This window comes from Epinephelus moara, chromosome 12, assembly GCF_006386435.1.
Source record: "Epinephelus moara isolate mb chromosome 12, YSFRI_EMoa_1.0, whole genome shotgun sequence".
Classification (NCBI taxonomy): domain Eukaryota; kingdom Metazoa; phylum Chordata; class Actinopteri; order Perciformes; family Serranidae; genus Epinephelus; species Epinephelus moara.
In genome coordinates this window covers 34,258,578-34,280,604 of record NC_065517.1, presented here as the reverse complement: position 1 = coordinate 34,280,604, position 22,027 = coordinate 34,258,578, and the positions used below count along the sequence as shown (strand labels likewise).

General features: G+C 42.3%; 1 protein-coding gene across 2 annotated transcripts; it reads right to left on the bottom strand.

Moving 5' to 3' along the window:
* Positions 1-450: 450 nt before the first annotated feature.
* On the bottom strand, positions 451-13,612 carry tdrd6 (tudor domain containing 6). Of its 2 annotated transcripts, none has more exons than XM_050057923.1 (15): positions 7,078-13,612; positions 6,761-6,840; positions 6,561-6,641; positions 6,328-6,373; positions 5,236-5,315; positions 4,984-5,038; positions 4,458-4,525; positions 4,308-4,371; positions 3,603-3,706; positions 3,220-3,274; positions 3,040-3,092; positions 2,897-2,951; positions 2,732-2,805; positions 1,197-1,251; positions 451-969 (listed from the first exon to the last, which is right to left on the bottom strand). In XM_050057923.1, exons 1-15 carry the CDS (start codon positions 13,571-13,573, stop codon positions 878-880), a joined length of 7,458 nt encoding a protein of 2,485 aa, XP_049913880.1. In that variant the 5' UTR covers positions 13,574-13,612; the 3' UTR covers positions 451-877. The 2 variants fall into 2 exon arrangements, with proteins under 2 accessions (XP_049913880.1, XP_049913881.1); XM_050057924.1 differs by having other exon boundaries at positions 6,328-6,367.
* Positions 13,613-22,027: the final 8,415 nt, after the last annotated feature.

Below are 22,027 nucleotides of genomic sequence, written 5' to 3'. Positions count from 1 at the left end.
CACCCAGATGTAACTTTATATATATTTTTTAAAATTAAAAGACACACTTTGGATCTTTATAAGTGCATTACCTCCAGTTGATGTCAGTCAGCACGTTCCCAGTTTGGAGAAGCAGGCTGGAGTACCAAGATGGAAGCTAAGCAAATGGGGCAGCAGCAAAACAAATTTTAGCTGCCTAAAAACGTCAATGAAAATATCAATACAGCATACACTTCAACTGTTAGATTTTTGCTGCCCCGGCCACAGCAGTACGCTGCTTAGCTTCTGTGTCAGTACTCCTGTCTGCTTCTCCAAACTTGGGGCGAGCCGACCTCCATCTACTGAAGCTAACACATTGACTAAAGGTAAATTTCTCATACAGCCCGTTAAAAAAAAAAATCCTAAGTATCCCTTTAATCTGCCCTGCAAGAAGGAAAGAAAACCACGACTCATCTCTAAAGATCTGTAATATTTATTGTGCCAACATAAATATCTTCAACGCATGCATATATTCACACAAAATACAAAAACTGTCCTGAAAACTGTGCGTTTCATATCAACCACTCTAATCTGTGTTTTATATTCAACAAAAGATTCAGCACTTTCAAAGAATTATGTGGCACTTTAACAGAACAGATCATGTGTAACAACAGAGCAACACATGGACACAAACTGTGACTGTGCACAAACACTTTTCACCAGAAGCTTGTGTTTCAACGACAAAATGAGCTGCTGGGCCAAAGGATGAAGACGAGCTGCCGGCTCTATCCAATAAATCAAGACCGCACTGAGCGCGTAGAAGCAAACAGTAAAGAAAGAAACACTGAAGTTGAACCTGTTGGAACTGAAAGCAAACAGTTGATAAATGTGTGATGGAGACAAAGGAAACAGGAGGTGGTTACTCCTCTGGCTGCCGCTCAGCCAGCCGCGGATCAGCAGAGTCTTCATTGATAATGAGAGAGAGATGAGTTCTCTGTGAGAGCTGCGCCTCTGAAACAACAAAAATACAGTTATTTAACATCACATGAAACTCATCACAGAGCATACACAACATCCTGTAAATGAAACACACACAGGTAACAGAGTCGTGCTTCACACCAGAGAGCAGCTGATGATCCCTGTAATTTACTTTGATGTATGTGACGACTGCTTCATGCTAACAATGTTGTATTTGACCCAAACTGATATAATTATCAAGTATTCACAGCATCACTCACCAAAACTGTCAGCAGCAGATGACATTTTGTCCTCGAGCACACCATCACTGAAATCCTGTAAAATCATCAATAAATTATAACCGTAGACAGGGAGTGTGTTTTGATCTTACTACACTCGGGCCACACTGCCTGCGTGAGCAGTGCGTGACGGCGGCCTCGCTGAACTGCTGCAGCTCGCACACATGCATTGCTCACACTAACAGAGCTGCCTGCTGCTCTATCTACTGTGTTTTCACAACTAAAAGATGACACTCCTCATCTATGGAGCCATGCAAGCCACTGCAGTGTCAACAACCCGCTCCTGCAAATATTTCATAATAAAAGCCTTTTACAAACGAAGAGGCTCAAGAGGGTCAGAGGGTGTTTAATCTGAGACAAAAACAGGAAGTGTTGAGTTCAAAAGAAATACTTATATATTCAGGAAACTGTGGTGAAAGGTGATATGTCAGTATGATTGTCACTAACAGGCTCCTTGTTGTCCCCTTGTGCCACCATGACAAAGGCTGAGAAGCCGGCAAAGAAAGAAAAATGGCGACTTGCAATGACAAACAACCAACATCAGCTTTGCTTTATATGTGAGTGAGTCTACCGCTACATAATACACCTCATCAGACACAAGTAGGTCACTCAGGTCCTGACTCAAGTCCCGAGTCGAGGCTAACAAGTCCCAAGGTGAGTCCAAGTCCTAAACTTTGAGTGTTGAGTTCTAAACAAGTCATAATGCCCTCGTCACCGAATGTAAACTTAGACAAGAGTAATAAAATCAATTTAAAACTTGTTGTCGTGACGACCACAGAAGGCCCGCCTCTCAAATCATCCCATTGGACGTGAGGCGCTTTTCTGCTCTGAGCTGAAGTTTTTTCAACTCGAGGAGCTCAGAGCACTCCGACAAAAACACCAGGTGCCTAGAGCGCAGAAAAACGAGGCTTGTAGCAACGCGAAAAAGCAAAAAAGCTTCATTCTCATTAAAAACTATTTCACAAAGCACCTCCAGCTGCTGAAACACTTCCTGTGTGATCGGGACCTTAACCTTTGACCACTACTGTGTGAATGTTGTTGTAAACTCATTTTATATTAGAAAAAACACTGCAACTTTCTCTTCCCGAATTTGTAAGACATTTTCTGAGAGACTATTCTTTCTAACTAATAATGTATGTTGTTATATGTTTTATGTCTAAATAAAATAAAGTGTGTGTCCTCAAGGATTTTTTCCAGCAGAGGTGCTGACGTGTGTACGTTTTGTTTTGTGTCCCTGGAAGATATTTAGTGCGTCTGCTGACACGGAGGGCTTTAGACACGTATTTGTAGACAGCTGTCGATGTCAAATTAAGTTTGAGTTACGTACGAGTCTGACTCGATTCCAAATCATGTGACTCGAGTCCACAGCTCTGCCTCTGATAAACACATGCTGTTTATCTCCACACATCCATAAAGTTTACAAGCATCTGTAAACATTTGGACATCATCTCTGTGGACATTAGAAGGAATGTAACCACCCACTGGCTTCATCTGTGTCTCTGAATACAAACAGTTACCTCTTCCTGACTGGTGGCTGTGTTCAGCAGCTGCTCGCTGTCCTCTGTCTCAGCTTCAGACTCATCATCTGTTTCTGCCATCAATAAAATATTGATTTGGAAATTAATTTATGTCTAATTCACCACACGTAGCTCACACATTATTGTGTACATCAGGTCAGATACCTCTGCTGACGTCTGTCGGACCAACGAGACACGTAACCTCTTCATCCAGGTCACTCTGAAAAACAATGAAGACAGAATCATCCGTCAGTGCTGTCATGTTTATGCGTTTCATTTTAGAATGACGTCGACTGATTTTTTATTACCAAATGCTGACAGGGAACTGAGTGGACCTGTGGCTCAGTGTCAGATGGCAGAGCTGCAAACACACACACACACACATTTTCAATGAACTGTCACCTAAAATATACTATAAAGAATGTAAAGAGATCCCAGAGGAAGACCTTTCAAATTTGATATACAAGTAATGAAGATGAGCAACAAACCTGTGGGTGGATCTTGGTGAAGAGCAGAAGTCTCATCTTCAGTCACTGACTGAATCTGAAAAAGAGCACAATACGTGGACGCGTCACACTGCAGCTCGTCAACACAACATGCTTTTATTTTTAAAGAATCCTTAGTTTATTCTTAGAATCTTTATGAAGACTTAAATTTATACTTTTTTGAGCAATGTACTATTTTTTGTTTAAAATTAACACAGAATCATTTTTGGAGAATTTTTCTGTGGACACTGGATTTTTTTTGCTGATTTTCGCTCAGCCACCAGAGTTGATATATGGGACCGAGAATACCCACTGCACTGACAGTAACTGATGGTGTTCACCTCTAAACAGCCTCTTAAGATTAAAGTCATCTGTGCTGTACCCACCCTGAGCTGCAGCCACAGAGCCTGAATGTCCTCTGCTGTCATGCTGCTGAGACTTTCTTCTCTCTCACTGCTGACTGTGACGTCATCACCTGGCTCGTTTGGATCTGCAGAGCAAAGCAATAAAGAAGCCAAATCACTGATAAGACAGTACATAATCAGAAATAATGTTGCTCCCAACGCAAACAACTGGATCACACTGCCTGCGTGAGCAGCGCGTGACGGCTGCTTCACGGAGTCTATGTTCACATGGACTGCATTGCTGCTGTGGCACTGCTGCCTGCCAGCCTTGTATCTCTACACTGAGTCTGCCTCACACAGCCACAATAAAGGCTGTGTGTTAAAAAAATGAAGGGATTCTGTCCACATAAACGCTGGAAAGCTTTCATTTAAAATGGAAATTAAGTGTTGAGTTAAACATGTCTGTTAGTTACTCTACTGTTATAAATACTGAAACTGTAGTGACAGGTGTAATGTTGCCAGTATGATGTCCAAATGAATCATTTTCACCGTCTATTTCTGCAAACCACACGTGTCACATGGAAAAAAATAGGTGAGACTCCAAATCTCTAGAGCAGCTTGCTCATGCAGGCAGTGTGACCCAGTGTAAAGCAACACTGTGGTAAGACTGTGAAGTTCCATGGTAATGACACGTTCTGCCAGGCACACTGTTTTGCTGTTTATTCAGTCACCACTGAGGTGTGATACCTGTGCAGATATCTGTCAAACAGGCCTCTTCAACACAACAGGTCACCTCTTCAACCCCGTCACCCTGAGCAGCAACAAAGACAAAATTCACGTCAGGTGTGATCACTGTTTCAGGTTCACTTCAGAATTCTGTGGGTTTAAATCCTTTACCGAATCCTGAGAGGAAGCTGTGCAGATCTGTGACTCACTGGCTGCTGTGTCAGCGTCAGCTCTCAGGGCTGCAGACACAAAGACAGATGAAACAATATCAGATAAACCAAGAAGCCCCTTTAACACAAGCAAATGATTCATTTGGCCTTGTCAGTCAGAGCGTGTTTTATCAGCTGAGTGTTTTGCTCGTTGCTTTGGAGTCATTGGAAAAACTTCAAATCAGAGCCGAAAAGCGTCCTATCAGATGAACTGAGAGGTGGGCCTTCTGTGACAAGTGGGGGACAAAGTTACATGACTTTACCACCATAGTTACTATAATCTGTACAGGAAACAGCAACGCAAGGTAAAAAGCATGTTAGCTAACAGCTAGTCAGATGCTTAAAGGGACATTTCACTCCATGTTCGACTCGTGGTTGCCTTTCTTCGTTTGGATCACACACACAGATGCCAAATGACAATGGATGGGAAATGCCTGAAAGGTGTTTAATCCCAAAATTCAGTTTGACAAATGATGATGTCATCAAACCTGAATCTGTATCCTCATGATGAGCTGAGCTCTCCTCTGCAGTCATCAAGTCACTCTGCAACAGAACAGATGATCCATCACTGACCTATCTGATGCACTTTACATCAATGATGTCATGTCATACAAAGGAACAAAGATCAACAAGGTGTAACAAGACCCATATTCTTATTGGACCGTTCGGGACGAGGCTTTCAGAAGAACACAAGTACTGGTAAAAACACCATCCAAATCCCTGTATGTCCATAACATTACCTCCACATGTGTGATAACACATGGCAGCTCTTCCTTTGGCACGTCATCTCCAGCTCCCATTTCACACTTTGTAGGAACATCTATAAAGACAATCACAGTCCATCATCAAAATACAGTCATTTCACAGCACACGCAGTGTTAGACACTGCACTTATGTTAGCTAACCAAATTTATGTGATTGAGTGTTTTACCTAATTGCCTATAAAGCAAAGATGCACTCCGACTTTCTGTCTTCGTTTTATTTACCTGAAGCTACAGTCAGGGTGTCTCACATCACATACCTCTGTACTACACACTTAATAGTTGAGTGCACAAGTGCGTTGAGTGCATTCACACTGCATAGTACGGGAAAATGCAGTGTACTACTGGCTCACTCAAAACGGTCCAAACATTGAGCGTGGAAAAAGAGACACTTCTCAACCTCAACGGTCTCCATCTTTGCTACATCACAAACTTCTCAACTTTTGACATGGCGGCTGGGGACAACAAGGAGCCTGAGCTGGCTACAGTGAACACCGCCGTGTTATACAGATGTTAGTTATGCATGTTTTTGCTCTAAGTACCAAAACTGTTGTCGAATAGAGGCAGTCAGTAATGTTTGTTGGGTCTGTAATGGTTTGGTACAGCAAACAATAATGTGAATACTAACGTTAGCTTGCTGGCTAGCTAAGTTACTCTTGGCTATGGCAGCACATTTTAACCAGCACTGATGTGGCACAAGTTTGGTTTCTTTGTGGGCGGAGATAGTGGTCAAATGTTGGCGATGATGCTCCACCGTCCGTTTGCAATTTGCAGTTGAAAAAGAAGATGACCATCAAAGAAAAGAAAAAGAAAAGCCGTTGTCACTTTTGTTAAGTGCAAAACGTCAGTGCACGATTTGAGGCAACACTACCTTGTTAAACTCAGTGCACCACGCAAAGTACATAGTGTACTATATTGAAGTGTACTAACAGAAGTATGACATATGAGACACACTCAGTGTGTTGTAGGCTAATCGATAGCTAGCCTTAAAAATGTCATTTTACATGGTACCCTTAGCCCATACTGTATGAGTGTTACATGGTCAGAATAAGAAGAGGAGGAATCACTCACCAAGCACAGGAGGCACACAGCAGGGCCGCACCAGTTCAGTCTGAATCTACAAGATGTCAAAACAAGTAAAACCACAGGTTTATAATAAATCATGTCTTTGCAAGTATTTTACTCCATGACCAGAGTTTTTTGTAATTGTCTTTTTTCAGACACAGATCATCAAAAGATCTAATCTCACTACGTGCTTTGTATGGAGATGAGGTACAGCTGAAGATCAGATCGATGTGATGTACCTGCTTCAAGTCTTCAGAAATGCTCTCCTGTGTCTCCAGCAGATCTTCACTCTCCCTGAGACTGAAAGCTTCACGGGGAACCTTTAAAAGAATACAACACCTAATTAGATATCATCAAGTCTGTTTCACCATATGTACTCAAGTCAGCAGTATACATGTTCATACCTACTATGCACCTAAATTAGTGTCACACAATTTACCATTTTCACTGTTGTTGTACTGGTAGGTGGGATCTCCACTGCAGTGGTAACCTCACTGTTGTCTCTTTCCTCGGCTGAATCTGAAAATGCAATGGAAAAAAACAAAAACAAATGTAAAATTATTAACGAGGTTAACTGACCAAACTTTACCATGCACATAAGATATAATCAGAGTACTAAATATGTTTACTGTCCATACTGACATGATTCCCCATGTATTAATTTACGGTCAACTGCTTTTTTGATGGGCAGGAAATGCAACATATTGTTTACTAATCCGAAACAAAGATTAAAAGAAAAAAAACTGTGTTGCTTACCAGAAAAATTCATGATGTCATAGCTGCTTTCCATCCTGTTGTTATTAACCTCTTCAATCAGAGACGAGTCAGTTATTAGGATCTCCACCTCATCTATGGCCTCCATGGGGTTCTCAGACAGAGACTCTAATGCAACCGTTGCTATCTCTGACTCGTCTGTGGCCTCTGCGGGGTTCTCATCCAGAGTCTCAGAGTGAGTCATTACTGTCTCTGACTCGTCTGTGACCTCTGCGGGGTTCTCATCCAGAGTCTCAGAGTGAGTCGCTACTGTCTCTGACTCGTCTGTGGCCTCTGCGGGGTTCTCATCCAGAGCCTCAAAGTCAGTTGCTACTGTCTCTGACTCGTCTGTGGCCTCTGCAGGGTTCTCATTCAGAGTCTCAGAGTGAGTCGCTACTGTCTCTGACTCGTCTGTGGCCTCTGTGGGGTTCTCATCCAGAGTCTCAGAGTGAGTCGTTACTGTCTCTGACTCGTCTGTGGCCTCCATGGGGTTCTCATTCAGAGTCTCAGAGTGAGTCGTTACTGTCTCTGACTCGTCTGTGGCCTCTGTGGGGTTCTCATTCAGAGTCTCAGAGTGAGTCGCTACTGTCTCTGACTCGTCTGTGGCCTCTGCGGGGTTCTCATCCAGAGTCTCAGAGTGAGTCGTTACTGTCTCGTCTGTGGCCTCTGCGGGGTTCTCATTCAGAGTCTCAGAGTGAGTCGTTACTGTCTCTGACTCATCTGTGGCCTCTGTAAGGTTCTCATCCTGAGACTCTGATGCAGTCATTGCCATCTCTGACTCGTCTGTGGCCTCTGTAGGGTTCTCATGCAGAGACTCATATCCAAGAGGTACAATCACTGACTCATTTACAGTCTCCACAGTGTTCTCATACAGAGACTCCAACACAGTCCTTGCAATCTCTGATTTGTCCGTGGCCTCTGTGGGGTTCTCATCTGGAGACTCAGAGTCAATAGTTACTATCTCTGACTCGTCTGTGGCCTTTACATGGTTCTCATCCACAAACTCATATACAAGAGATACAATCACTGACTGATCTACGGCCTCTTTGGGGTTCTCATCCAGTGATTTAAATGCAGCTATTGCAATCTCTAACTCATCTGTGGCCTCAGTAAGGTTCTCATCCAGAGACTTAAAGACAGTTGTTGCAGTCTCTGACTCATCTATGGCTTCTGTAGGGTTCTCTTCCAATGGAGGATTTAAATCATCTAGTCCAATAGTGTCAACAGAGGAACCCTCCTCTTCTGTACCTTCATCAGTTTCACCTGCTTTCTTAACATAGGTCAAGGTCAAGCTTCCCTTTCCACCCTTTTTTTCAAGTGATGGATCGATGCCACCATCACATGGCAAAATATCTGCTTGGGGGTCGACAAGCTCACCAGTGCTCTGCTCTTCACTGGGGTCCCTCTGAGGGTGAATGTAGGTATCAGTATTATCCATTTCTTGACTTTCAGGATACTCTGGTTGGTCCTCGGGTGGTGCAGTCTCTTTCAAAGTGGTCAGTCCAACTGCACCAGGTTCATTTTCCATCGTGGAGCTCTTCCACCAGGTTTTCATTGCCTCATTTATCCCCTGGCCCTCACATTCCATCCACACGAGGCATTTGATTCTTCCTTCTTCTCTTGTTACTCTGGTGACAGTCAGCTGTAACACTTTGTCTGTTGTAAGCCCTGACAGCTCATCTACTGCACCACTGTCCCAGGATCCGTGAGAAGCATCAAAGCCCTCAAGCTCACACAGAAATGCCTGAGGAGTAGTTTCCATCAGATCAGGGGGCATTTCCCTCACATCTGTAATGTTGACTTGGGACTTGTTTCCATAGTCCACGAAGAGAACAGAAAGCTCATCTCCATTTTTGTCGATGACCTCTGCGCGGTACCAAAACTGATCATCTGAAAAGAGAGCAACACATGGGCTGCCAGGAGAGACTGAGCCTGGATCAATATGTTTGTGATCAACTGCACTGCCCACTTCTGAGACACCTGATGTTATCTTATCAAGTTCTTCCGAGTCTGCAGACTGACACCAAAAGGTCTGAGCATCATTTATAGCTGTGATGTAGACCTCCAACTTTTGTCCCTCTATAAACACTTGCTGGTGGTAGGAGTTCAGTGGTGGTTTTTCTGAATTTTCTGACAATTTCCTGATGTCAGAATTCTGGGCAGGTTTTTCCTCGACTTGCTGAAGTTTCTCTGAAGCGATATCAGAAGCATCGGTTGAGCGTCTAGTAGGTACTTTACACATGACATTCACACCACTGTCTTCAAGACTGACTTCCCAAACAGATCCTGACTGGCTGATGAAATGGCACTTGAGAACCTTTTCTCCATTGCTACCAATGTCTTTTTTGAAAGCTGACACCACTTCTGGGTCAGGCACTTCCTCTTTTCCAAGACCTGCAGCCTCACTCAGCATACAGTGTGTGCTGTACACAGGAAGTTCCAAGAAAGACTTATGGAGTCTGTCTATCTTGGAAATTGGCACCTTTGCTGTGTTTCCAAAATCAACAAACTCAACAAGAGCCATCGTTTCTCCGTGAATCTCTCTTACAACTGCTCGATACCACGAGGAATCATCTGCAAACTCTGCTTGAACCAGATCACCTGGATGCAGGTCTTTGATGTCGTTGGTTTGGGAGATGAATTGGGGATCATTTAGCTTTTCTACAAGGGAGAAAATTCCATCCTCCTCTCTGACAAGTTGCACATAGAAACTCAATGGGCTGTTGCAGTGCGAGACATAAATATCTGCTTCCATATCTGATGCGATAGATTTTGAGGGCAGGTCTGCAAGTTTAGGGAATTTTTCAGCATTGCTTTCCTTCTGAGATTCTGTGCCAGGTGATGTGGATTTGATGAGCTGTTCGGTGTCTATGGGAGGACATTTCTTTCTTGGTTTGATTTGGGTACCTCCGGGCTCAGAACCATTTCCTGTATTGCCTGGTGTGCTTTTACAGGACTGCCTTTGGTGTGGAGGTATATACAGCTCTAACGGAGCACTTTTGACCTTGGCATCCCTCACGTGACGTGCTGGTTTGGGGGCAGAGACATTTTTCTTTGAGATTTGAGTGTGATCTTCCGTTTCAGCAGCTTGTTTTGGGACAACTTTTGGAGTCTTTTGTGCATGGTTTGTGGAAGCCTCCGCTCTCCGACCCTGGTGGACAACATTTGCCTCTGTGTGCATCTTAATCTGAAACATCTTCTTCATCTTTGAATTAACCTGAGTGTTTCCATGATACAGCTCCACCAGGAGTTTCCCATCAGGCTCTCGGGCCACAACTAGTGCTCGAAATTTACATTCTGTCACACTTGTCTCAAACCAGGCGTTTACCTCACTGGGAACATCGGCAGGGAAATCGGAGAGACTACACACAACTGCTTGCACAGGCACAGACATGATGTCTTTAGCCTCTCTGGGAACTGGGAGCAAATCTGATTTTTCCACTTGAATGGTGTCACCATAATCCACAAAGTGAACCAGAATCGCTGGCTTTGTGGCCTTGATCTGTCCCCTGTACCACTGCCCATCAGTGTACTTCGCAAAGCACAAAGTTGCAAAGACTGTTGGGAGCTTTACATTTTCAAGCTGATGACAGAGATTGTTCACTTTCTTCTTGAGATCTTTCATCACATCAGCGTTCCTCTCGAGCTGGCAGTAGAACTGACTGACAGTGTTCACACATGTCACCGTGACCGGCTCCTCTTTTCCAGTTTTGATGTTGTGCGTTGAGTAGTAGTACGTGTCCAGACGGAAAGATGGTCCAGCAGCCATGCTGGGAGGCACACTTTTGACTAGATTGGCCATAGTGGTGCAGACACTCTCAAAGGGAGTTTCGAGATCCACAATGTTGAAAACAATCTTCTGCTCACTGTACATAACGGCATATATGGTGCACTTCAAAATCACAAAGTTGGATGCCGCAGTTTCCACAAAGTTTTGGAACCTTGCTACTGCTTCTTCGCTCCACTCGTTTATGGCGCATGTTGGGTCAACAGGGTTTAACAGACTGCATCGAAAAGCTTGGCCACGCAGATTGAGGAATTGCGGGCTGATCCTCCTCAGGTCAAAGAGGGAGACGGTCTCCGTCTGGCCATAGTCGACAAACAGCACATCCACATCAGCCGTTTCATGTTTGTGAATTACAAGGGCCCTGTACCACATTCCATTATCAGGGTGGCGAGCAACACAAGCTGTTTCCACAAAGGGCTGAAACTCACTGCCTGCATAGTGAGCCTGTATGTCATGCATGAGCAATTTCAAGTGCCCTGCGTTCTGTACTAGTTGACACCAGAAGTCATTTGGGCTTTCTATGTAGGACACACTGACATCAAGGACACTTCCAATGGGAAACATGTGCTCCTTGAATGCAGTAAGTCTTTCATTACTGGCAGAGCCAACTGTGAATGGGGTCTGGAAAGACACTGCTTTGTTCCTGCATACACCTGAGAGCCTGGCATCTGGAAGTTGTGGCAGAATGGCAGGTTGCGTGGTCATGTTGGCTTTGGGTTGTCTCTGTATCTCAGCCCTTTCAGCAAAGCCAGAACTGCACATCAGTGTGCTGAGATCTCTTTCTCCTTGAGCTTTGGGGTCTTTAAGTTGGACAACATAGCCCTCATCATGTTTTGCTGTCACATGTACAGTTAGTTCTTTATCTGTGACTGCTTTGATGAAAAAGTCACAGGCATCTGGACTCCATCTCCCATCTTTCGGCCTGACACCAGCCAGAGAGCACTTCAGTGAAAGACATGGCAGCTTTTTGAGCTCATCAGGAAGGGTCCTGATGTTGCCCCTGTCAACCACTTCAGTGTTTCCATAATCAACAAAGAACACCTTGACCTGTTGCTCGCCAAGTTCAGCCACAGTTGCTCTGTAGAACTCACTGTCTTCTGCCTTGGCAGCACAGTAGAGCCCAACTGTCGGATTTCTCACCACATCTTTATTCACTGAATCTGAGTACAGGTGGTAAATGCTATCCATCAGTTCGTCCAACTCATTTGCATAGTTCTGGGTTTGGATCCAAAACTCAGATGGGTCAGATACGTGCGGAACAACTGCCACATGTGATGAATTGAGAGCAAGGACTTCAGCTGGCAACTTCTCTGCCATTCCTTTCTCATCTTTTCCGTCTTCATCCTGTCCTGAAGAGAACATCTTTCTCTGATTCCTCTCTTGCCGACCTGGATGCTGGCGGCTCCCTGCAGTTCTACAGATGGCGTAATCTCCAAGAGTTTTTTCTCCCTCTAGAAAACAGCTCTCTTTGGTACCAAACATGTTGTTAATGTTTGTGTTTTCATCCCCGTAAAGCGTGACATAGTGAACACCCTCAGAGATACTTTGGTACTCAAATTTGGCAATCACTGTCTTTTGCAGGAGAAGCGTCCTAAGATACTCAACCTGGCTTGTTGTCCATCCGACCCCTTTGTCAATGATTCCATGGAGGGAACAGATGTAAGTCACAACGGGCATCCTGAAGAACTCGAGAGCCAGTGGTCTGACATTCTCCACTGGAACAATCTGTTTGGTTCCATAGTCGACGTTCAACACTTCCACCACATTGTTGTTTGGGAAAACCTGTTGTAGAACAGAGCGGTACCACCTGCCATCACTTCCTCTTGCAGCGCATGGAAACCCAATCACGTCTTGCCCTACAATGCAATTGGCCATTCTGCCTTCACAGCGCTGTGTCAACTGCCCTGAGAGTTTCTTCAACTCTTGTGAGAAGACCTTCAACTGGCAAAAAATCCGCTGCGGATTTGTCACCTCAGTGACGATGACAGTTTCCACAGTTCCTGCTGGCAGCTCTGGGTACATATAGAGCTCTTTCTTGTGCAGTTGCTCAACTGCTCCCATGGAGATCTGAGCCTCTGGAGACACTAAGGCTCCACTATGGGGCTGCAGTGACTTGAGAACAAAGCCCTGAAATGCATCTGGGGACAGCTTCTTTGCAATTCCCATCTCATACATTTGTTTGGATATGCAGGGGATGTGCAGGAGAAATGTTCTATGTGGCACCAGTACATCCTGCACATGTGCCTTCACAGACCTTCCAGACAGAGATTTCAGAAATTCGAGAGCCACTGGGGACCATCTGTTCTCAGGCGTGAGGGGTAACACGTTAGCTAGGACACAAAATTCCACTTCAGGTGGCAGGTGGAAGTGCTGCTTCTTACCCCATGCCAGCTTACTTGTGGTGGTGTTACATGTCCTTCCTTTGTCAATGAGGAACACACTGCATTTCAGGCCGCTTCTTGACACTATGCGGGACCTGTACCAAATACCATCTATCTGAACCAAGCACTGGTCACCAGGATTCCCTTCAAACTCTTGAAATGAGTTTCCGGGAGACTGAATGTCTTTAGCGAGGTACTCATAATCTGCTGTCCTCTCCTGGCAAAATTTTCCCCAGAACTCTACGAGCACACACTGGGGATGCAAGTGAGACCTGGTTATGAGAACTGTTACATCTGATCCTCTTGTAGGAAGTCCTTTGATTGAAGACATTTTGGCAGTTTCATGAGATCCAGCTACTCATGATTTGTCACCTCTCGTCAACACAGCTGTGAGCACTGGATGTTATCTGGAAAACAAGGCACACAGCATACACACACAAAAACACATTTAAACATGACATCGCCACTCACCAAGAATTATTGTTCCAATGCATTGTAGAGGGCAGATCATAATAAGAGCTGCAACTAACAATTTTCATTCCAGATTAATTTGCCCATCATTTCCTTAGCATATCTTTAAGTTTTGGGGTGTTGGTTGGATAAAATAATTTGATGTTTTTGGTTTATGACAGTGTAATCCTAGATGTTATTGATCAAATAACATTTGTTGTATCTAATAAGGTTTCAGTCTGTTTATTTCGTGTCAGTCATTTTTATTGCAGCAACTGATTTTATTATTTAAGTTTTCTATCAAAGTTAAATTTTTAGTTGCAATATTAATATTCGGTGTAATAAAAGAATCAATACTTAGCTTTCATGTATTGATACAAAATTGCCACGCAAAATATCGCAATACTATGCTGTATTGATTTTCCCCCACCCCTAATATTCATATAACTTAAAATAGGCATAAACTTGCTCTAAAACCTGTTTGATAACATAGGTTGCCCAAATTTTATAATGGATATTATATTTTCTTGATCATGCATCTTTCAAATAATACAAACCTTAAAGTGACAACCGTTGACTTAAAAAAAAAAAACCTTTCTAGATATTTTTAATTTGCTTACAGATGCCAAAACTTTACACAACTTTATTTATGTTTTTTTCTTCACAGGTTGCTCCAACTGCTCACTGACTGGTTCTTAGCAACACAAATAAGGCCGCACTGTAACTGAAAGCCACAGTCACTGTTTTGTGTTTACTGCAACGTGGTGGTGCAGTCGTGCTCACTGGGTTGCTCAATATGCAAAAATAAATCAAACTATAATATTATTTTGACAGATATGGCAAAATGAGTCGCAATTTGGGGAATTGTTATTTTTGCATTTAATTTTCACCGAGAAAAAAAATGGGGTCACTGGGGTCTACACCAAACTAGCATGTTGCCTTACATCTGGAATATAATTTACAGGCCCACGCATCTCTGTGGCACCACCATGCTTCATTTATAATGTAATAAATGACACATTTTACCTTTATCAAAATGTTCCAGTTCATGCAATTTGGATATTGCACTTAGACCTATTGAGATGTCAATAATATTTCTGATTAATTGTGCAGCTGTGTTAGTAGCAAATGTACTTAATTAGAGCGACCAATGTTAAACTCAGGCTCTACTTCTGCTCCAAATTATCTGAATGACCAAGCACAAAGACGTTGCCATCGTCATTATCAGTTGCTTCAGACACATGTTCAGTCACCATCATCAGACCCCTCCCTTATTAAACATACTCTGCAGTGAACCTGACACACCCACACTACACCACCAAACTCCTGTGACAGTAGGCAAACATTCTTATGACAGAAAGACGACATTATAAAAGTGACTTGTTTTTCAACCTTATTATCCACTGACACAAAATGAGCCACAAAGACAAAAAACAGACAAACCCTGAAAAACAACAACAGTCTGCCTGGGGGCTCGAAATCTGTTGAAACTTTCTAACCTAGTTTGAATTGGATTTCACTTTATCTTGTATTTCTAATCATACCCTTTTATCATCTTTTCTTTTTCTCGATCACAGATGTTTTCCGTTTTATGCATGAATTGTTCTATATAAAGTTATTTATTACAACAACAATCCTACACAACTATTTCTAAAGACCATATGACGCTTTACAGAAAAACATGACTTACTAACATAATTTACTTATTCAAAGAAAAACATAAATAACATGACTTTCATTTTGTTTTTACACTTTGACAATTTGATTGGCTGCAAACAAATATCTGGAGGAATATAAAGGACTCAATGCCGAGTGAACAACGTGTGCATTACAGAAAACTAACGTTAGATGAGACTAATTCACTAATTCACGATAACCTAACCGTCACAACCGTTAAAAATGTCGGTTTGCTGTATGACAGGTAACGTTTAGCTCACGAATCACTGTCACTTATTTTTATAAATCATAAAAGTACCACAGTCCTTCCAGAAAAATAAACCCAACATTGCACAGTGAGGTAAATAAAGTGCTACAACAGGGACATGTTGAATGTTAGCTAACCACGTTACAACCGGATGTAGTTAAGCTAACAGTTACTAAAGTTAGCACCTGTCGTTAGCAAACGGCGGCACCATAATCACGGTTAATCGTCATCAGCGAGCACATTAGCATTATGATTTAATATATAACGTTACTTAGCAGTAACTCGACAGACACACAAAAACTCACCTGTTTTATTTCTTGAGATCCCGCCGAGTCTTCTTGAACTCACGACAATGACGGTTCGCACAGGTTCACCAAATGACCGTGGACCCAGAGACTCTCCGCACAGCCGCGGCGGCGCTAGCGTTGCTCCGACCACCGAAACTTTTCACCTTCAGCCGCCCGGTGTCGGTCCAGTCCCGGTGTTTTTGCTCCGGTATCCGCTGTTGTGACTGATGGTCCGTTAACTGCCTCCAAAAATTCTTCAGCAGAGCCAAAACGTTAACAAACTCCGCAGCAAACAGACGTTAGTGACGGTTAGACAGAAGCTAACGGCGGTTAGCTTGAAGCACGCGCGTGCCGAGAAACTCCGGAAAAGTCCGATCTTTTTTTCCCCCCCGTTTTTCATCCTTGACCCGGAACTGTCGGTGTTGACCCCGCGCCTTTTTTTGTTCCTACCATCTACACAGTACAGATAATAATGCAATAAAAATATTTAAAAAACTAGTATTTAAAGAACAAATGTATCACCACATTACTGCATTTACTGTAGGTCTCTGTTAAAGTTTATTAAGAAAAAAGACGTTAATCAATTGGTTTCTGCTTTTAGAGTGCACTAGAAAAGTAAAAATAATGATCAACTGTTAGTTTGTCAGCCAGCTATAAGAAAACACAGATGGTTGCAAAACAGAAAGATAAACCGAAACATTTATCATTTTAATTTAACATACTGGTCCTTGGGAAATATTCCATACAGAAGCCTACTTGTCAAAAATGGGAGGATACTCTAGACTGCCCTATACCATGGAAAATGGTTTTTGGTTTGATACAACCGTTGACTCATTCACAAGGTATTTTCTAGAGATGCACCGATCCAGCTTTTTCTTAGACTTAGACTTGCTTTATTGTCATTCAACAAATACACCATCGGTGTACATATTAAACGAGATTTCGTTACTTTGGCTCATGAGTAGACGCATACATAGTGTAACTTACAATAAAATAAAATATAAAACACTGGTATGACTTAAAAAAAGTTAAAATTTCAAATAGTTAAAATTAAAATTAAAATTACAGTGCATCACAGTACAATGTGAGAATAAAGTGACCTAGTGATATGATATTGCACTATCAGAAGTAGCAGCAGTTGTAGTCCAGTGAGGATGCCATGGAGGGTGGGCAGTAGGGTGGGCGGTGCATGGGGGGGCTGTTACAGTCCATAGATGAGTGTTTATTTATTGTATGTGAGTGTTCAATAGTCTTACAGCCAGGGGAAAGAAACTGTCTCTGAATCTGGACGTCCTGCTACGGATGCTGCAGAACCTCCTGCCAGAGGTCAGCATGGAGAACAGTCCATGGTGGGGGTGGGTGGGGTCAGAGTTTCAGTTACCGTTCCCGATGCTGTGGCTTTGAGTATCAGCCGATACCGATCCGATTCCATGGTTGACCTAAAAAGCTATATACCTTTACATGTAGAACAGAAAGACCAGAGGCATCAGGCACTGATGACTACGCAGTTCTTTCCTAAGATAAAATGGAACAAGATGAAACAGATTAATGCTACGATGAATTATTTATTTTTAACAAAAATAAACAATACCTCCACACAGCAGATTCTCTCCTTCACTCCATGACGTATGACGAAGCTGGCGTCGCAATAGATTTAAAGGCAAAGGATCGCCTCAGGTATCTGTTGCATTTTCCGATACCCGATTCATCATATTTTGATGATATCGGGGCCGATATTCGATCCAGATATCGGATCAGTGCATCCCTAGTATTTTCAATTAAGAATAATTTATAAGTTTCTGGCTCGTAGAAAAATGCTAAATACACAGGCTATTAGAGAATCAGATGAATGCTGATGAGTCAACAGTCTATCTTTTTTGATATTGTATCAGCATTTTGGGGTAAGGTTCACAAAATGTGCTCAAAAATGAGTTTACACCTCATATTATTGGGGGAAAGGTCCATTTATAAGGCAACTGGAGTAGAATCTTTAAACACCTACAGATTTAAGAGCTTCCTTAAACACCAGTTTATTTTTGAAGGGTATTATACAAATAACCAAGGTTATTAAGATAGATGAGACACGATTATTGAAGCTGAGGGGTGGTGAGAAAAAATATGTGGCCTCATTTAAAACAGTGACTGGTCTCTATTCTTATCTCTTCAAGAATGCTTTTTTGGGGCAACTTGTGCCAAAAAAAAAGAATAAAAAAAAAGAATAACCAAATTAATCATATTGTCATCTACCACTTGCAGATTAAAGCTGCTGTTTGTGAACATTGAAATGAAACGTCTTCCTCTGACTGCTGTAACTCTTAAAAGTCTTGAAAGGAACAAAACGCCGAATGCATTGCTCAAGTCTCTATATGTTTTGTTTCAAAGAAACACTTTTGAAAGGCTGATGGGGAAAGTGTTGCCTCAGTTATTTCACCAGCTCCTTCCCCACACTGACAGGATGGAAGCAAAAGGAAACATCACTCAGAGTGCGTTTTATCATCCACTGCGTCACTCATAATGTGTAGACAGGAGCAGCAGCATGATTCAACACAAAACATTTTGTGTCTTAAAAGTTTTATTTGGTTGATTCTCGCCTAAGTAACAGAACCATCTTCTGTCCTGCAGAACCACTAAACCCACAAAAGTGAAGCTGATGGTTTCATCATGATGGGCTCGAGAGCTGCCACACACCCCCGACCACAGGAACCAACATGTTTGTTTTTAGTTTCAGTTGTTATTGTCACCAATGAAGGAGTTATTTGGCACGTCAGAGTGTCTTTGCATAAAAAAAAGGTTTTAGAGATAGAAAGCAACAATAGAACAAAGTATGGCCTGTAAGGTAGTGCATATTCTGAGAAACTGGACTACTGAAATCTGTGATTATGTCGTAGTACCCCAGTATTTTAATGTGAATGTTTTACTCCATGTGGATCTGAAGTAACATTGGACATCAACTGTCACTGATTTATCTTAATTTAATGCTTCTGATCAAAACAAATGTGCTCCAAGTCTTCAAAGACTGGTATGAAATATACTATTTATGCATTTAAGCTGCATCAGATATGCATTTTTTATATTAAAAGTTGACCAAATGAGTCCCTGCAAAGAGAAAATCAACATCCAACTCAATTGCAACTCAGTAAAAGTAAAGTGAAAGTAAATTAGTAGGCTAATACAGTTTGACAGACAAAAAGTCAAATAGCTGAATGTATGCAGGACTTTAAACTCATGGCAGCTATTCAGCAACACGAATCAGTAACATCTGAGCTGTTCAATCAATCTAGATGAAGCTCAAGAGAGTAAGAACATAAATACAACACCTTCCCACCCAATCCATAATTTCCCTGGCTGTGTTTCACCACTAGGGGGAGCCAATGCGCCACAATGAACCTGAGGACACTTCAACAAGTGTCAGAGCTGCTGGGAAAATGACTTGATAATGAAGTCAGTAAACCACAGATAACGAAAGTGGAAAAAATGGTTTTTAATGAAGTGCAATATTACATTCACTACCATTATAATGTTAATTTTCATCCCAGTTTGCACCAGTCTGAACAAACTGCCATCTGAGGCTGTGCTGGTTTAGGCAGGTCTGCAGTCGCACAGTTTTGGCCTCTTTAATTAAAAATAATCCATTCCTGTTAGTTTCAGTGAAGTGATTATCTCAGATGCAAACTTTGGTTCATTGGTTTTTGTCACATAGTCGCCATTTAAGGTCTGAAGGTTTCAAAGGATCAGTCTGCTGTAATCATACCTTCTCTTATTGTCAAAAAATCCCATAAAAAGATCACAACCACCAACATGTTAGTGTGTCTGTAAATATGTTCTGACTTCCTGTCTGTGGCTTTCAGATCTACAAACACAAATTATAAAAACAAATTATATATTTCATCATATTTAAAGAAATTCCCTGAAAGTGTTCTTAAAATATTGCGTTCACGAGAATAAGATGGATGCAAGGTCACAGCGACCTTGACCTTTGACCCTTGACCAGCAAAATCTAATCAGTTCATTGTTGAGTCCAAGTGAATGTTCGTGCAAAACTTGAAAAGAAAAAATCCCTTAAAGCATTCTTAAAATATCGGGTTCACAAGAACGGGACAAATGGGATGAATGGACGGAGGCTTGAATAATTCCAACATCTGCTCACTGTAGCTTTTATTAAACAGGAGGAAATAATGCATTTGCTGGGGACTATTTTCAGTGGCAGATTAATCCACATTTGGTGCTCTAGTGCAGCAGCTCTAAACCTTTTTAAATAATGTACCCCCTTTGAAATATTTCTCAGCCAAGTTCCCCCTGATGCAGCGCAAAACATTTTTGGTAGTGAACAGCGAACACACATTGATGTGATTGTGTTTGTCGCAGCAATTTACAGTTTATGCCAGTTAATGTTTGCACTGAAATTAGGGCTATTGAATATAAAAATTGGTTTAATAAAATAACATTTATATTTTTTTATTGAAATTTTTGGAGTAATTATTGTTAGAAATTAGCGTGACTGATATTTTTTTCTCTCTAAGTGAGCTCAGCAAAGGTCCAGTCTCAGCCCAGTCGCCAGAAGAAAATGTATTGTACGTTACATTTGTACATTTCATACGGATCATATCAGCGTCTGTAAAGTGACGTAGTTCTGATTCCATGTGTATGAGCTTACTGTCATCGGAGGGTGGAGGGGATGGTGGGCGAGAATGCGAGAAGGCATGGAATGTGTTCTGGCCATAATACCTGATCTACTCTAGTCTGCTGTGCTGTCTCTGCTTTACACAGTTACAAGACATTGTATGCATCCTGAAGGATGTGCCAGGGTTTTATTCGTAGATTTTAGTTCACCTTTTAACTCAACAAAGACACATAAACTCCTGCAAAAGCTCATTGATCATAAGATTAACATAGGGTTAGTTTGGTGTCGCATCCGTAAGTTAGAAATTAGTGTGGCCAACATTACACATGTTGAAACTGGGGAAAATTTTTAATACCTTGGTACAGTTCAAAACTAATGTACAAAATGTACAAAACTATGGCTGAGAGTGTTTTAACTTTTCACCTCCCCGCCTGGTACGGTCACCTTAACTGTATGTCCAAGAATAAATTCCCTTGGATGGTGACAATGGCAAGTTAAACAGTTGGCAAGCCACCACTGTTTGGGACCTACAAACAATAAAAGGGATTGTGATTAAGGCCTAATCCCAATACCCCCCCTTGTCCAATACCCCTTAGCCCTTGGCCCTACCCCTAGCCATTGTCCACTACCCCCTTGAAATGAAGCAACGAGGGGTAGGGGTTGAAATCTTTCCCTAGGAATTGGGACACCACTCACTACGTCACGCGTCGGTTACATTCACGCATACGTAACTATTTTAAACAGGAAACTGCGAGCCATCTACATTTCCAACCAGCATCTACAATGGAGTCTCATTCATCCTACCGATCGCATTTGCTGTATTCATCATGCTTCGTTTGATGAATGACAGGGGACTTCTGCTGGCTAGCTAACCAGCTAACATTACGAGGCAGCATAGTTATACTAGCTGGCGTGTTATCGTAATGTGAAAAATCCAACAATTTTGCAGAGCAGGACAGATGACAGACGCCAGATAGTGCAAGCTAGCTAGCTAGCTAACAAGCAACCTGACGACGGTTACGTTAGCTATGTATGAACTTTTCCCCCCGTCTCTTGCTCAGTGGTAGCCATGGCGACGTCTAACCCTCGCTGGCAAGTCAGCATCTGAAATCCCTCGCTCCAAAGGGCTACTTTCATACCCACTACCCCTCGTTATGCCCCCTACCCCTACACGCAAAAAGGAATTGGGACACCCCTACCCATCGGGGGAACGGGCAGATGTAGGGGTAGGGTCAAGGGGTAGGGCTAAGGGGGGGTATTGGGATGGGCCCTACGTGAGATATCGATGGCATTTCTAGTCTTGAATGTGGCACCAAAACTGGATATTTAAAGCCAAATCATGATGTTTTCCTAACCAAGTGGCTTTTATGCATAACCACAGATTAACCACAGTGTTGTAGAAACGTAAAGTTTCAACATATCCTCTGCGTAATAGCTAACAAACAAATGTTATCTGTCATTTGCAGAAACAAACAATGCCAACATTTATTCTAGGAACTGGGA